The sequence below is a fragment of the Takifugu rubripes genome, chromosome 8 (genome assembly GCF_901000725.2).
Source record: "Takifugu rubripes chromosome 8, fTakRub1.2, whole genome shotgun sequence".
Classification (NCBI taxonomy): domain Eukaryota; kingdom Metazoa; phylum Chordata; class Actinopteri; order Tetraodontiformes; family Tetraodontidae; genus Takifugu; species Takifugu rubripes.
The window spans coordinates 3,339,489-3,357,305 of record NC_042292.1 but is presented as its reverse complement, the minus strand read 5'-3'; the positions used below and the strand labels follow the sequence as shown (position 1 = coordinate 3,357,305).

The window sequence follows — 17,817 nt, the reverse complement described above, 5'->3', positions numbered from 1 at the left end:
ATCGCTACTTTTAAGATCAGACTCAAAACCTACCTCTTTGAAAAAGCTTACTGTTACTAATTCAGTAGTTCCAGTTACTATCATAGACAGACAAATTATCATACTTAGGGGGTCGTCTAATCATTAGGTCACATTCTAGCTATGCTGTTATAGGCCAAGGCTGCCGGGGTCCGGAAACATGATCACCTGACAGGCCTCTGTCACTCCACTGGGTCATGGTTTCCTCTCCTTTCCTCTCCTTTCCTCTCCTCATCAAGCAGACTAGTTATGCTGATTCTTGTGTAGTTTTTCTGCTTCTCCCCCCCCCCCCCCCCCTCTATCTATTTGCAGGTATCACTGCCATCGGAGCTGCATAATGACCGCCGGCCCCGTTGAAGCGATTGTGTATATTTTTTGTGTGTGTTTCTGTGCTCTGTGCCTCTCCTCTCCCTCTCCTCTCCTCTCCTCTCCTCTCCTCTCCTCTCCTCTCCTCTCCTCTCCCTCTCCTCTCCTCTCCCTCTCCTCTTCTTTCCTCTCCTCTCTCCCCTCCTCCTCCTTCTCCTCTCCTCTACCTCCCCTTCACTCTACCTCTCCTCTCCTCTACCCCTCTCCTCTCCTACCTATTCTATCCTCTACCTGTCCTCCCTCCTCTCCTCTCTCTTTACCCAGCCGGCCATCAGCAGGAGGGTCCCCCTACATGAGCCTGGTCCTGCTCAAGGTTTCTTCCTGTTAAAGGGGAGTTTTTCCTTGCCACTGTTGCTTGTCTGGGGTCAGGCCCTGGGATTCTGGAAAGCGCCTTGAAACAATTTTGATTGTATAAGACGCTATATAAATAAAATAAAGATTGAAATACAAAATGGGGTTGAGAGTGGACCCCATCTCTTACTTACTTCTAGGCTCTGGCCTGCTCTCTGCAACGCCACTGAAGGGATGAATGGATAAAAAAGGGTAAAAAGAAGACAAGTCATATTAATTATGGGATGTTAATAATAAATAAATAAATAAATAATAAATATGTACAGCATATTTTTGTGCAGTGAAATGAGACTTTAAAATAAACTTTTGCAATGAAAAATGAGATGAAAAGCAATCATAGTTGAAGCAATTTTGCAGAAATTACTTTCATATCCTCAAATCAGCGCCTTGAATCCAGTTATGATGCTTTTTAATTTGGTTCAAGTGTATTTGAGAAGCATAAACGAGCCGCTGGGATTAAAAGAAATACAGTGGCGCTGCTAAATGACAGCATTTACCATAAATTTGCTCACTAAATCTCAGCCAGGTGAAAGGAGCCAGAATAATAGGGATCTTACTGTACTGGTGATTTGATCTACCGCCATGGCATGATTATTTAAAATGCTCCACATGCTTCAACACTTCGTTCGTTTCGCGTCCAATTTAGCACCACTTTAATGAAATACTCCAAACAAATTGCCAGGTAGCTTCAGCACACTGTGCTTAGGATGAAGCAGTGTATCCGTGGGTCCAGCTCTGCGTGTGTGTCCTGTCTGCAGAGTCCAGAAGCAGTAATGAGATGGCTGATGCAACAGCAGTGATTTATGTTTTCACACCCCTTCCCCCATACGTAAGAGAGTCAAAGTCAACAAGGTTCACATTTTATTGGCAGCAAAAGAAACAAAGCATTATCATTTTGTTACCTACCTGCCAGACTCTTTTAAAAAAATACTTTTAGAAGGGTGGTAATTTTGCTGACGCGCTTCCCCCGGCTCTTCGAAGGAGAGGGAACAGACGATTCAGAGCAGGTACGCCGCACACAGACGTGCGCACACTGGTTAATGATTAAACCCTACATCAACGTCAGATATGATAGACTGCATCGTGATGGAGTGCAGAATCCCAATGATGCAGCGCACCGGCTCTCCGTCGCCACCTTCGCCTCCCTCACACGCCTGCACAGCAGCGCACACTTGACTGGTGACCTTGGGCGATATTGTTATTCATTAGTGGACAGAGACGTGCGTGCCACCTTCCGTTATCTCTGTGGAACACAAACCAGCGCGGGGATGCCGGGGGGCGCTGCTATCTGCTCTCACTGTAATAAGCATCACTGTTTTAAACTGCCCGACAGAGAGATCAGATGGCAGCGTTTGAAGATTATAGTAAGGTCCTGATGTCCCGTCCATCAAATATTTGGAATCATTTAGTTATTAAGCTGCCATAAATGTAGAGATAAATAACCTTGCATCCTGATTATCCCAAAAGCGAGAGCATTTGGAGTTGTTTACCATATGATGGGAGCAGACGTGCACTACCTGCTGACTGCAACCCTTTGAGCTGCTTTGTATTTGTTTTTTCCCCTTGCACACACACTGTGGGAGGCGGATTATCCATCTTCTTGTCTGGATCTTTGAAAGGAAGCAAATAACAAAGAAAAAAGTGTCATTTCTTTTTCCATGTGTCAGCATTTGTTGTTTTAAATTGGTCTTATGAACCTGACTCCTGTCAATAATCCTTGCCCCCCACATTAAGTTGGATGATTATAATGTGACTGGATCTCGGCTTTTTTCTATCAGCTATAGATATAGTAAAGGAATAAGTATAGATATAGATAGGATTATAGTAACATGTGCTAGCAGTTTAGCTCTTTTAAAGTGCTGACTTTCAATATAAGTGCATTACTCTGTATGTAAGACTGTGACAGATCTCTATTACATCACTGAATATGGTTTATATAAATATCTGTACATGTGCTATTCATCCTACAGTAATATACCTATAGCTATAAAGTAGCTATAAAGTAAATAACTGGGCAACTCCACCTGTAAATTCCTCAGCAGTCATGTCTTTATAGCAAATTGATTTATAAGGTCGTTTTCAGCTCATTTCTCTATATGCTGCCTTATATTAATAGTTTCTGGATCAGTAATCCAATAACAACTACAAATTGGGTCAGTATGAAACAGGTGATATTTTTGTAGGCCGTGTTACTCGGACAGTTTATGTCTTATATAGATGCTGATATTGAATTTGGATGATGAAACACTTTCATTTTCAGGAGAGTTTTGAAAGTTGAATGGTTGGGCGACTCACGGGAGGTGGAATCAGCCAAGTGTGGAAGCATGAAAGTGAAAAGTCCCCCACATCCTTTATACACCCCACTCAAGATATTAAGAATTTGTTTAATAATCCATCACTCTGCACCTCTATCATGGAATTCTTCTCAAATGTGTGTTTGAGTGAGTTTTCTTCCTACTTTTGGCAAAAAGATGAGATGTCACTGAAAAATCAGACAGTTGCAAGAAACATGGCAAAAATATCCTAAATAAAATAGATATGCCTTCAATCTTGACACCAGGTTTTACACAGAATTGATCCAAGCCACGAAGGCAATATTGTTTTCCAGCCTTGTGTTGAAAATGACCTTGGTACACACTGTGTTTCCATGATGCATGCTGGGGCCAAAATAAGCAGTCAGAGCGGGCCATCCTTAGGTTCTAAAATGAAATTGTTCTTATGCATCAAACCTGCAAGATTCACACTGCACAGAGCAAGTAGGTATAACCTGATATGGACGACCCCGCAAATCGAACGACTAGTTGCAGTAACTTAATTGCAGCCGCTGTGATTGGTCGCCTAATTCCTAATGTGTTGCCTCCTTAATGTGGACAAACCTCGAGGATCGTTCAAAGAGATTACAGCAATCAATTTGCAAAAATGAGCACTCGCACCTTTCTGAACGCAGAGCGGTGTGAACGATTCAACCAGCGAGTGTTAATGCATGTTACGGCGTGGCCCACCTGTTTATGCTGCAGCATCTCCAGACGCAGCGACGTCGCTGGATCTCATAAATCTGCAGGCATCAGGCCTCGCATTAGCATCAGCGGCCACAGCTCCTAACTTGAAGCATTACCCCTAGCTCATGATGATATACAGTCTATACTCACATCAAGATCCACTATCTCTCTCAGTTCTCTCTAGAATCAGAGATGAAGTGCACAGCTGTTGCGTGATTTTCACCCCCCCCCCCCCCCCCCCACCCTCCTCTTGTCTTAAAGATGCCCATGCATCTGAGAACCTCCTATGAGCAGTCTGACACACGATTTATTCCACAAAAAAAGACATAACCCGGTCCCAAATCTCAAAGATCAAGATTATCAAGGTTATCCAACACATCCCAAAATAACTGCAATAACTCCTGACAGAAAATTGAATGCGCTCACAGATAAAAAAGGGTCTTATTCATTCTTTCCGTACGCATCACCCAACCTTCCGCTCATGCAAATGGGCCCTGAAGCACACGTGATGGAGATGAGCATGTGTGACCAACGGTGGACCCAGGTCACCCTGGCGACCAAAGTCGGAAGGTTCAGAAGGATGTGATGCTTAGTAGAGTCATGGATGAGTCATCTTCCGCTTCTTGATTCAATGTATAATGAGCAACTGACATTTTGTTGTTTGTTTAGTTCTTTTCAAGCTTCTATATGACAAGAACGTTTAATGTGTCATAGGAATAAGTGCCTCCTCGCTGCCTTTGCAATGTCTCATTCACTTCATTGGTGCTAGCATTCAGGCTAACATGGAGGTGGAGAAAAAAACACAAGAAAAAAGGCCACGACCCTTCATATATACAGTTCACGATCTCAGGATCAGTCATAATACTTACATGGAACATTGAAACTATTTGGTAAAGCAAAAATACAACATTTGTTAGGAATCGAGAAAAAACTGATAATATAAGGTAAAGAATGGGTGACTGGGAGGACGGATGGATGGACGGAGGGATATTCTCTTCAACACACACTGTATTGGGCAAATGAACTGTGATTGCACTGTACAACTGTCCTTTAAGTCCATCTGATGGCATAAATTTGTCTTGAGCTTTCAGAAGAAAGCCAAAGCTTGTTTTAATGAGCAGCTTGCATTCAGAACTTTTAGGAGAAAGAATAACACTGAGAAAAGTTGAGTAGCGAGATGAATCAGTAAAATATAGTTTTTTCAATGGAGTTCAATTGTATTCCACATTAAGCAAGACAATGTAATTAATGCTATATGCTCTTTTGCTTTTTTACCAAAGTTTATCGTCACGCTGGAGCGTCCTTGGCCTCGTGCGGCCAGAAATCAGCAGGGGCTCCGTCTTGCTTTCCACGAACCATCTGTGCTCATCCACAAAAGCACACACACAAACACACAGGCGTGCTCTGAATTGATACTGTTGGGTCACTCTGTAGGATGAATCTGTAGGATGAATCTGTAGGAGTATCTGTGTGTGTGTGTGTGTGTGTGTGTGTGGGGGGGGGGGGGGGGTACTTAAGTCTTGGGGAAATGTTTTGAATTTTTCTGGAGGAAAAGTAGCACCTTTTTTTCTGCTGGTGCAATAGATGTTTCTGTGTCCTTTAAAGTCTGATTTCTGCTTTTTGTAAGTGAGGATGTTGGGACAAGCCGCCTCTGCTCCGCGCTCTCACTTGGTCAAACTGATCAGGAAAAACAGCGACGGGGTCTTTCTCCCATCAGCATCTGATTCTGCAGACTCAGCTTCACTCTGGCCGTCACTGAACCCCGTCCTTCTATGAATCCCCCTTTCATTTTACACACACTTCACCCCTCTTTTCCCCTTCTTTCCATTTTTTGTATTCCAGATTTTTCAGACCCCCGTCTCTGCCTCCTCTTCCCTCCATCTTCTCATGGGCTGGAAGCCCCGGAGAACGTGGGGGAGAGCAGTACCAAAGAGCATCCCTCATTCTCTGCCTTTGTCCTTCCTCCCCCTCCCTCCTTCTCTGTCCCACCGCTCGACCGTTCTCCCCTCCTCCTCCTCTCTTCTCCCCGGGCTCGCCGCGGCTTGGATCACTGTGCTTCTCTACGCGCCGAGATGGAGAGTGCAAACAGTGTTCTTATTTCGGCTCAACTAAATCAGGTGGAGAGCGGGAGAAAGGGAGCGACCGGTTCCAGAAGGAGGGTACAAAAGTGGGAGGTGACCTTCTGTCACCACTTCAGAACAAACGGAACGACAGGAAATTAAACTCTCTGCATACAAAACGGGACATTCAACACTTGCTGCCACCTAAGTTGATTTTTTATTTTTTATTTTTATTTTTTTGGTTGGGAGATTTTTGAAACCAAACAGCAATCTTGAATGGTGTGTTCAGGAGCCTTCTGATGAACTCCCAGTATGGATCCCGGTTGAACGAGGATTGCCTCGTGGACGGTGGTTAGAATGCTGATGCAGACCACCTGAGCTGTAGGACGTAGCCGGTCCACATGTTTGGTTTCTCCAGGATGTCAAAGCTGTCCAGGTGAGGTTGAGAGCCCATCTCATACTTTGGGATTAAATTCTCTATTTTTAAGGGGATCGTATAGAAAGTCCAAGGCGGTTTTAAATAGTTTTAAAGGTTACTCTTATTTCAAGACTTTAGCCACTGTCACCTTTCAGCAGGGTACCTACTTTACCCACTTTGACTCCATTATTTCTTTCAAGAAGGACAAAATACTAAATATGATGCAAGCAGCTGAATTTAATTTGTCAGTACAAAGCTCATATACACAATTACCAATAAACAGCAGCAGCTATATTATTGCCCTATACTCTATTACCAGGCTTGTGATGTATTGTAACAACATGGAAAAGAGGTAGAAATGAGCAAATGCATTAACATGTATATTTAGTGATTCAATTTAGGTGTATTCACCCAGGCAGCATCAAATAAATCCATCTGGAGGTGACATATATTCGTGGTGATGCTCTGATCTGTAATCCTGCCATCTTTAATTCAGCAAGTCTGAAATTTTTAGCAGCTGCTTTTCCCTAAACAACTTTGTGACTTGTACCTCAGTGATCTCAAATATTCTCCAAACAGTCAATGGAAACAACTGTGGATTCATGATGAAAATGTGAGAAATCACTCACAAATTGTGGTGATGATTGTCAGTGCTTGTCTTCTCTTTTTATTTGTGTACTTTTATTTGTGTATTTTTTACATTTTTGCCAGCTAATCCATATGTGTATGGAAATACTGTATGTGATGAAATGACAGAGGCCTCATTTACTCCAAAACGTTTCCAGAATTTGTAGCAAAACAGTTCCCCTGTGAGATTTCTGTGCACAGACCACCAATGCGTTGTAGTACACATCGCCAGGCCAGTAGGGGGTACTGAACCAGGCGTGCATATGTATGTACGAAGAACCACATGATTGCAACAATGAACATTTTCAAAACAACTGCAACAACATTACAATGGCGAGCACCAAAGTCTTCCAGTGGACCGATGATGAGGTGGAGTCCTTTTAACCCGCGAGCTCAGGTGCCTGCAGCTGAAGTGCCTGAAATTGCTGAAAACCTCCCATTTTGTGTTTAGAAAACACCAGAGGCAGTGACGTTTTTGAAACGCTCCACTCTGGAGCCCATTCTTGTATCTATTTCATATTGCTTGTGTCATCCTATAGGACATATCCTGCTATGTTGAAGTACCCAGAGGCCTGATTTTGTGGAGTCTGTGTCCGTGAGGTGAATAAAAACTGTTGAGAGCTATAAGAAAATACCAAGATACAGCTGTCAGTGTCTGTATGGGAAATTGCGTGGAAAGGTCAAGGCTAAAAGTAGAAGGTGTATGGTCCTCGCTGATGCCCCAAGAACGCCTCTTGTTCTATAGAAAGCCAAGAGAAAAACGAGAGAAGATGCATCTGACACAACAAGCTTATATTTTCATTCAGAATACTGATATTTAAAATCTCCCCTTTTCCACATTGTCTATATGATCATAGATTTTGATCCCAGGCAGGCTGAACAGACTCAACTACTGGCCTGACATGTATATAAAAACACCAAGAAGCCTTAAGAGAGAGACGTCATAGCATTACCAAGAGCTCACTGCAAACCTTCCACATTTGCTCTGATTATATATGTCACATGGACGGACATGGACCTGCCATATGTACCCCTGATCCTTGCCCCTCATGGTGCTGCAACGCTTATCCTTTCAACCCACACATACTGTATATAGGCAGAGGTAAGCATCTGGAGCCTTTCTTCCATGTGCGATGGAAGAAAGATGGAATAATTAAGCGGGAAGAATGAGAACAATCGGTTTTCAAAGTATTTGGAAGGAAACAACTCATGACTAACTGTGACAGTTCATCGTCTGATGTTTACTACACAGGCTTCAGCGCCAGATCCGATGAAAGTTTTCCAGCTTGTTAGCATGATATTTCTCATGTAGTCAACATGAATAATGGCTGTTGAGTTAAGTTTAACCTTGAAGGTGGGAGTGACATCACACCTGTTGCAGCGCATTCCATGGTCAAGGTCAGGAAGTAGGATTTAAAGTTCCTATCAAATGGTGGCATTAGCCCAACGAATGCTGCCTCAATTCCCCAAACTGGTGCACCAGCCATTTGCTCTTCCTGTTCACATGCAGAGCCTTTACATTAAGGCAGTAAAGATAATGGTACTTTAAACCCCATCAGACAAGTATTTTGCAGATGATGGCATTTGTTAAATCTTAATAAGCCTCCGTCTCATTTCCGTCAGCCTGCCGTTTTGCACGCCCACTTTTACGACTTTGTGCATCTCTGCTTGATGGGCTGAAATGTGGAAACGGCAAATCATCTTGCTAACAGTTGCACGCAGAGTGTTTGCATCACGTGCAACTTAGTGTCACTCCGCTCGTGCACATATCGCAGCTGTGCGTCTGCGAGACGCCGCCATTTATTTTCAGCGCCTTCTGTTCATAGGTCTGAATTGACTTCATAAAATTTAATGAATCATTGTGCATTTTTGAAATAGTTTAATGTGTGTAAAAATGCTCATTGGGGCGGTGATGTTGGTTACAGAACATCTGGTGACTCGGATCTGTGTCATGTCTGTTGCTATTTGTTGTTCTTTTATTATAAATGCAGATGACTTTTGGTTTTATCTTTGTCATCCATCCCACACCGCACGTCCGCCGTTCAGAGATAGCGTGTCCGTCAGCATTTGTGCGGTGGAAAATCTTTTGGCTTTAGCATCCGTTTGGCTGTGAAACTAGCCAGCAGGGTTTGTTTGTGTTGCTGTGCATCAGATTACAATCACACACGCCAAGTTCCTGTAATGCTTTATGCCAACACGTGCTGCTATTTCAGAGGGCAAAGGTCTGATGCAGAATCATCTCATGCACGAAGTGTTTGGTCAACTGTAACTGTCATCGATCTCTAATCTAAATAACACGTTAAAAGCCAGTCAAACCACTGTGAGTGTGAGCAGAAACGAAAGCTTGAAACAGGGGAATGATTATAAAATCTGATTGAACAGCCACTGATATTGAGTAAACTTTAATTTATTCATGTTTTTTTTGAGGCACCAACCTGCCAACCAATCAGTTTTTGCCCATTCTTCTTCTGGAATGGTGAAAGGAACCGAACAATGTAAAACTCAAGAGGCCAGAAATGGCTCTTTCTTGCCTTTTGTCTTGTGCTCAGAGTTACATGTGGAGGTGTGATAAACTAAATAGGGTCTAGGTCCTTGAACACAAGGGAAAACATCTCGGTGTGGTGTGATTTCACAACATCGGAGAGCTTCTGTTATCTGATCTGATCTGAATTACTGTGCTGTTTACACTTGCTTTTATAGTGAACAGCCCACTGTTGTCTCATTTTCTTATTCATCTGCTTCACACCTTAACCTTATCATAATTTGGCAAGAAATTTCAGGTTGGGGAATTGGACTGTTAATAAAATCATGCTCTGTCCAGAGTTAGCTTAGCTTAGCATTGTTGCTGAAAGTAAAGAGAAACACAAATATACAGCAAAGCAGATAAACAAGATTGCAGCACAGCCACATTTTTCTCTCTGCTTGGCCTGCTGCGTTCAGAGATGCACAGTATTCTTGATTTAAGTTTGGTAAATCCTCATTGGCTGTATGAAACCACATCTTTCTCTGTCTCCGTCATCTATCCCTCCACCTGATATGGCAGCCCATCCATCCACTTATCCGCTGATCTATCTCTGCCTGTAAATTAAACCTTCTGCTTCATGGTTCCGATCCATCGTCTCGAATGACAGCACGACGTACACACACGCGTCTGCACTCAAATGTATATATTTCTGTACTTTCCTTTATTAAGTTTTTCAAACCACACTCACAATTTTGATTTCAGCACCACACTTTTTTATATTTATATCTCAGCACTTATTTAATAAAATATACCAGCTCTGAAACTGAATATATTCATCATTCTTTCATTCTCCTCAGCCAGGATTCATTTCCGGGTAAACTCTAATATTCTTTAAGGTTATGAATTTTGCATCTTACGTGCCATAATTCCAGTGATCGTGCACCAGATCAGGCTGAAAGAGCAGAGCGTGTTTAATACCTCCGCTCCCCTTGTACAAAAGACCAAATTAGATCATTTATGCAAATGAAGAAAAACCCATTTTGTTCCTCGCTCTGGGCAGATCCGAACTTCCTTCCCTCACTGCAGATTCTGTGACAACAACTGGCATTTAAACAAGCACCATATTCCACTTATGCTTCATTTCAGTCTGGCGTGGAGCTCTCGCTGAGAAGCGATGCAGAAAGAAGCTCTCTTATTGGATTTTTACCCACAGGAGTGTGTCCCTGTGCTCTATAAATGGTTGACATAGAGTATGTGTTCTTTTTTTTGCTGTCAGACCATTCGTGTCTCATGTATTCTTCATAGAGTCCACTAGTGAGTGCATTATTCAGCCCAAACTGGCAGCCCAGTTAGGCTAGCTGAACACAAAGCTTTCCTTTATGCTGATACAACAGTGCCTTCTCCCTAATGTCCATCATAACGAGGGTGGTGATGGCATTTGGCCTAAGGTTGAACCCTGCAACAAAGACAATAAAACCACCCATGTGTCCCATGATGATCCACTCAAGTGATTGAGGTTCCCTCTGAAGTTCTGACTTCATCCCAGCGCTTCAACACGCACAGGATTGAATTCGCAGCCCGCGACCATAATAATTCTCCCAGAAGAGCATTCTAGATAGAGCATTAGATGTATTTTGGTTTGCTTTGGGAACTTTTGCAGATGTCATGAGGACATATCTGCAGAAGTAGTGAGGACTCCTTTCTCTTATTGCACATCCAGGAATGAACAATGCATGAATATACACACACACACACACACAACCAGCCCAGTTTATATATATGTGTATACTGTATATATATATGTATGTATGTATATAAGTGGGCAGTTTGAGTTTTATAGTTAGAACCCTTATGTCAAGATTGGATCCTATTTAGGCATAATGAGATGGATGGCTGGGTGTGATTGATGGACGGGTGGACGTCAAGACTGGACAATTGTAGGGTAGAACTCAGTCTCAAGTCCAGAAGACTATCCTAATCATAACACTAACAAGCAGCTCATTTTCCCACATATTGTGATTTCCACCCAAAATTAATACTCCAATCAAGTGGACCACCTTCATTGAGTTTGGCTGTAAAGTATATTGCTCATCGTTCATTCGAGGGTTAGTCTCGGTGAAGGGATTGCTGATTGAGGCGGGAGTATCGACAATGATTCTGATTAGAGCTTACACCCGCACCCGTGTGTGTGTGTGTGTGTGTGTGTGTGTGTGTGTGTGTGTGTGTGTGTGTCTGTAAATGTGCTCCTTGTACTAAAATAATGGAAAATAAGCTTCTGTAGAACACTTTTGATCATCTTGATAAACAATTTAAAACTGAGTGTTCCTAAACTACCAGGTTAGCCTGTTTCTTCCATTTTATTTGCTTCTGCTCACAGAAGCTACTCTCACAGCTCTGTCACCAGTCTCAGCTCCATAAGAACCAGTCCAAAGGTTCAGAAACCTCCTCTCGCCTGGTGAGGCCTGTGTTAGCATGGATGGCGCCAAGCCGCATCTTTAAAGTGCATTTTGTAACATGCAATCCATTTCCATACCATTTACCGCGCATCTGCTGCTGTCCTCTGCTCAGGTAAATGCTTGTGTGTGCACTTGCTGCCACATATGTTGTGTGTCTGTATTCCAATGCGAAGGACAGATACATGCTGCGCCTCACCAAAACCCCTCAGCGATGTGACGCCAGGCGTGATAAAGTTTCGCAAAGCCGGAATGTTGCACGCCTCTGGGCAATCGTGTGCTCAATAATTGATCACTTTGGCTAACTTTTATTACAGGCGGGCAGCACGTTGGCGGTCTGAGGACAGAAAAAGACTTGAAAACATCATCTCCACTTTATAGTTTCCTTTCTCTCCAACGTGGTTTGCGACAGCCGAAGCAGTAGCTGCGTAGAACATGACAACAAAGACGTAATATTAACACTGCCATGTTGTTTCTCTCCAATAGCTCTGGTCTGGGAGCTGCTGTTTTATTTAGTTGCACGCATTAAAGTTAAGTTGGCGGTCTCCAACTTTTTCAGAACCACATGAATTATTGCTGAAAAATGTACAACCTGCAAAGACCTTAGTCTGGCCTTAAAGAAACATGTTCTTAGATCCAAAACAGAAAATGATTTGACAAAGGTGGGGATGAAGAAGACACACACACTTTCAGCTTGTTTCCCCCCGCTATACCTCGACAGTAGAGTGATTAGTTCTGCTCCAGATGCTGTCACAATAAGGGCCCGAGCGTGTGCCCGGAGCATGTTGTATACCTCCTAACAGTCCAGGGTAGCGCTGCGTACTCCCACAACACGAGTCTTAATGGGTCCACCGACTGTTCTTTCATCTAATTGAATTATAATGAAAGAAATATTGCAATAAAGCAAAACACTGACAATTACCTATACTGTCATGGTTCTGAGTGAGACACTCAAAATATGACTCAGTTGAAGCCGCCTTTTTCATGTTACAAATTAAAAGACAGGAATCATCAGGTTGTGACCATTTCATAAAGATGAAATAGGTTCTAGTCTGAATGGAAGGGTGCAAATCACTGTTTACTGGCTGATTCTTGAATTGTTTCATTAACTTTTGGGTGTTAAAGTGCACAAATTCTACTTCAGACTTTGAAAAGTATTGCAAAGTATGGGCTTCATGCTAAAATCTGACTGGTTGCTTGAGCATCCCAATGATCACCATCTCCTAGAAATAATCTTATTGAAATAGTATTTAGTGACGCTTGTTCCTTGGTGGTATTTTTAGCCGCGCAGTCGCGCATCAGCCAATCGCTGCAGATGTTCAAGTGCGCTGCTGTGTGACAAAATGAAACCAGTATTTAGAGCGAACAGATTCATACACTCACACACACAGACATACTGTCCTTTAACCATTATTATCGACTCCAACTAAACAGGCGTGAAGGGTCAACGCTCGCTCGTCACATGATCATGCGAGTGCAGCCAACCAACCAGGAACGGTGCAGATATTAGCAAGAATCACGAGCTGTTAATTATAGTAATTGTTCACCCAATAGTGGCGTTCGGTTTTCAAAGAGACGGTGATTAGATTACCCGTCGAACCCGATTCGGATCTGCTGTCCTTTGTATTTACGGCCCAGTGGGGTTGAATGGATCGGTGTGTGACATTTGCACAGAGCCGCTGGGGCGTCGTGTCGTGGACACTGTTGTCCAACACACATTTACAGCCGGGCGCCTCTGAGGAGCACCGTTGCATGTCAGAGGCTGCAGAATAATGGAACATATGTTCTGTAGGGATGCCATCGCATCCAGATTTTATTAATGTTCCTCGGATTTGGACTTATTTGAGTTTTTTGTTTTTTTTCAGCACAGTTTTTGCAAAACTTAATAAACACAATGGATTTAAGGGTCACGATCTTTGTAGATTTTTTTGTCATTTGGTTCTTTTAGCCTCCTCATTTTTGACTACATGTGATCCAGCCAGTCCGAGAGGGTCCCAAAAGTCAACACAAATACAGTAAACAGGCTCAATGTTTAACTTTTCTATATTAGAGGAAAGTTCAGCAGCAGCCATGTTGCTTGAATATCGGCCTGTTTGGCTCTGTGACGACACACGTCGTAACGGAAAGTGATAAAAATGATTCGTTTCATCCTTCAAAATCAAAAGTATGTCTCTTCCTTTTTCATTTATAACAGGATGAACGAAACAATTATGGAAATGTTGTTGGGCATTTTCCAAAGTGTAGCTTACATCCAGACTACAAGAGCCCAGTAAACCTATCTGAAACTCAGGTTTTTCTTGCTTTCGGGAAATTTCATGTCCAGCGGCTTTTCTGGTCCACTGCCCTGCGTTCTCGCTCGGAAGAACCACACTTTTGTATTGCCTTCGCATACTTGTGTTTGATCGGATGTCAGGGATAGCATGAGTGGAAGGACTAGATAATGAGGACACGGTGGTTGGAGGTTTAACCAGGCCGGACAGCTGTGATTGATGTGGCCGACTGTGTACTTATTGACACAACCCTCGCATGTCTCAGCGCTCGCATGATTGTGTGTGTGAGAGTGGATAGAGGGATTATCCATTATTTTCTGCGCTGCACTGACTTAAAAATCACTCTTTCCAACCTTAACACTGCTGTCTGCAGTCCTGAAATCAGCAGAATTACAACTTCAGACTCTCTGATGTACAAAGGAGGAGCTTTTTGATGACGAGCCATTAATAAATGGCACCGTCAGACACGCTTACAGCGCGTTTTCATCATCATACACACAGCAGGAAAAGACTAAAAAGAAGCAAATAAAGGTATTTTGTAAAGTGGAGGCGACATTGGGGGGATAAACCCTTCAGTTTCTTCCACGCTAAGTAAATTAAGATGTTTTTCTGAATACGTATTCAGGATTTCTTTAGTTGCTGGTCGACTCTCTGGGCCCCTGTGCAAGTTGGCGGTGTCCTTATTTGTTCATCGTACCTGATGGTTGAGCTCTTGAGGTCTGCCATATCACAAATGTTAGATAAGACTTGAGGATCTCTCCAACCTCCAGGGCCAGAGATGATATCTTTTGGCCTCAGAGACTAAGAAAAACACATTTCCTGACAATATCAGAGCACATTTCGTCCATCAACCCCCTCATCGGTCTTGTTTTCTCCAAGCTTCAGTGTAGCTGTTGGCCCAGTGTGATACTTCCTTTATATCCTGAAGTATGTTCAGATGTGTCAGTCTTGTGCTTGCCCCGTTGTACAAGAGCAAGTGGCTCCATAAATAGAGTAAACCTGCCTGTTTGTGTTTACGAGCGTGCACGCTCGCAATAGAGAACTGCGCTGAGAGCAAAAGGCTGTCGTTGTCAGATGGCAGGGGAGAGCACTCCAGCAACAACTTTTACCAACATGCAGTGATGTTTCATTCATGGCAGCACAGCGTCGCGGACGAAGCTGAGCCAGGCAGCAAAATCAGCTAAAAAAAAATGGCAACCAGCGCGTGTGCTGAATGAGGAGGAGCTGCGTGAGACGTCTTGCTCGGAGCCCACAGTGCGCACAGTGGCCGCTCTAATGAGGCCAGTGAGGACAGACGCTACATTGGGAAGCAAATTAGTAAATTTCTTGTGACAGTTCAGAGTATCTGAACTGGGTCCTGCGTTCATGTGGCCGCGAAATGACACGCGTTTGTCATGAGGGATGTGAGGATCCTCATAGCCTTGTGACAATCAAGTTATATTTAGCGACGAGAGCTATGAGGGCAACTTGTTTCAAAGTCTCATTCAGGAAAGAGAGAAGAAGAAGATGTCGTAATATAAGATTCGAGTATCGTAGAAACGTGAGTGAACATAATGAGGAAGGGGCAAACGTGGCTACGGAGAAGAGAAGAGCAAATGTTTATGTGCACCCGCTGTTTGTTTCTTGACCACTTCATCAGGGTCCCAGGGACGGAGCGAGAGCCTTTCCCTGTTGCATATGAAATCAGGGTACACCCCCAAATGACGTGCCAGCTCACATGAGCATTTGGGGGTTCAGTGCCTTGCTCAAGGGTAGCCTGGCAGTGAAGGTGCTCTACCACCGGCACAACTTCCGTGCTTCCCGGAATCAGGCCACACCAGGATAATGTGAAACTGACACCGACAGCAATGGAAATCTGGTTCATGCACAGTTAAATGTATCAGCTGGGCAGTGTCCAAAAAGCGCCAAATTGTGGAGCATTTATCTTTTTTTGCGAGTCTCACACAGCTGATGACATCACCCGTAATTCTTTTCCCCCCATTTTCCGAAGATAAAATAAAAATATGGTTCTCTCGTGCCCTCTGCAGCTCATCGAAAGTTCATAAAACTGACATGAGAATACATTACCCAGAATCGTTTCATCAGCCCTCGTGAAGAAAAGGCCCCAGAGTGAAGCTGCACCCCAATGCCCCATCAGCAGAAACATGCAGATGAATAAAGGAGGTGATCTGGATCCGGATTTACATCCTCTCTGTGTGCTGCACCGCCCACCTGAAGCCACTGAAGAGAGCAGGAACCAGCAAAGAGGGAGGAGAACAGGCTGGTTGGTGGGCTTAAATTAACCTAGTTGTCCTGCAGAGTGTAAAGTGGCGAGCACCATCGAGGTGGAGGGGTTGGAGGTTTTTGGGGGAGGTGGGAGAGATATGCCACAGGCGGCAGGCGGGATTGTCATGATGTAGGCTAAAGGATCATGGGTGAGATCGCAGCTTTTGTGAAAGCTCAGTGAGTCTGGATAAAGCTCCAGAGGGGGTTTTCAAGATTTAAAGCCACTGCGCGATTGTGTACAAGTATACACAATCAGACAGTCAGGTTCTCTTCCCTGCCAGCAGTGAGGCGGTTTTCGGAAGGCCGTTGGTAGAGACAGCCCTTTAAATGGCTCCGGCAGCGAGGCTCAGTTGTTGTTTTCTAGAGCAGAAATGGACAAAAAGTGATGGACACTCACCAAAGATGAAGAAAAGCTTTGTGGTGATCCTTGGAAGCGTCTCTTAGTGGGATACGCTCCTGTTTCCCTCTGATTTTGTCACTTTTTCAGCATTTCATTTAAACCTGCAACTTTTTTACGAACAAATCATTCAGTATGAACGCGGAAGAATCTTCAGGTCACAAACTTCCGCTTTAATAATGCGCCAACCTCATTAATCCCAAATGGATCACTCACACATTTATTTGAACAGTCTTTCTCCTAAAAAGGACCACCATATTCGAACTTTCTTTATGAAGAGTTTAAATAAAAAGTATCTTTAATGCATCAATTCAAGGCCTCAGTTTTAGGATGTACCCCGAGCTGATGGAGGCTAATTGAAGCAGCGTGCTAGCAGAGCGTGGGCAGGAGTCGTTGGTTTGACCACCCTCTGTGACGGGAAAACCCACCTACACGAACGCTTCGACCGCAGCAGTTTTCTGCTACGTCGCCGGAAGTTAATTGGTGGCCTGGTTAAAGACACGTTGGGTGGAAAGTTGCAGTATGAGGATGCTTCTACATCCCTGCTTCTGTCAGAGTGTGTGTCATCCATCACTGTTAGCCCGTCTCTGTTGTCATTACTGTTGCAAGCAATTAAAGAGACAGCAGAATCGGTGGCCGTAATGGCCGTTACGGAGGCCGCTCAGAGGCAAATCGATTCTAGAATTGGTGTTTCATGGTGCTAAACAGCCGGGGGATTTGAGCCCTAAACACTAAAAAGAAAATCTTTTAAAAACTCGTGAATCTTAGAAAAGATAGCTATTTCAGTCTGTTATTATAATGCTACAAAAAGCTAAAATTAGAGCTAACAGCCTACTAAATGAAAACTGTTACAACATTTTAGCGCTCATTTTCAAATGTTTGTAGTCCAGGAGAACAAAGTGGTACAGATGCCAAAAATGAGACCATTGCAACTGAATTTTTAATGCTAACAGAGACTAAAATGTAGTTAGTCGGACTGTAGTGTAATAATGGATTCACAGGGACAAGCAATTGTCCGTTTCTCAATTTGCAGTGTGCAGGCATGAACTTGGGAACTTCTCCAGTACAAACTTGCTGATCCTGTCGCTGACCGAGGTGCATTGTGGGATACCGAGCTGTCCCAAGTCCT

At 43.5% G+C, this 17,817-nt stretch overlaps 1 protein-coding gene across 3 annotated transcripts in view; it reads left to right on the top strand.

The window, feature by feature from the left end:
* Window positions 1–17,817, top strand: part of LOC101068603 (FERM and PDZ domain-containing protein 4-like) — a 49,546-nt gene that overhangs the window by 14,190 nt on the left and 17,539 nt on the right. The window contains exon 1 of one of the 3 annotated variants that reach the window (XM_029840882.1): window positions 5,772–6,230. The exons of the other annotated variants lie outside the window; for them this stretch is intronic. Within the exon in view, the coding sequence (XP_029696742.1) occupies window positions 6,196–6,230 (35 nt within the window). The 5' untranslated portion in view covers window positions 5,772–6,195. Of the gene's footprint in view, window positions 1–5,771; window positions 6,231–17,817 lie in introns of those variants that run through there. 3 annotated transcript variants of the gene reach the window in all.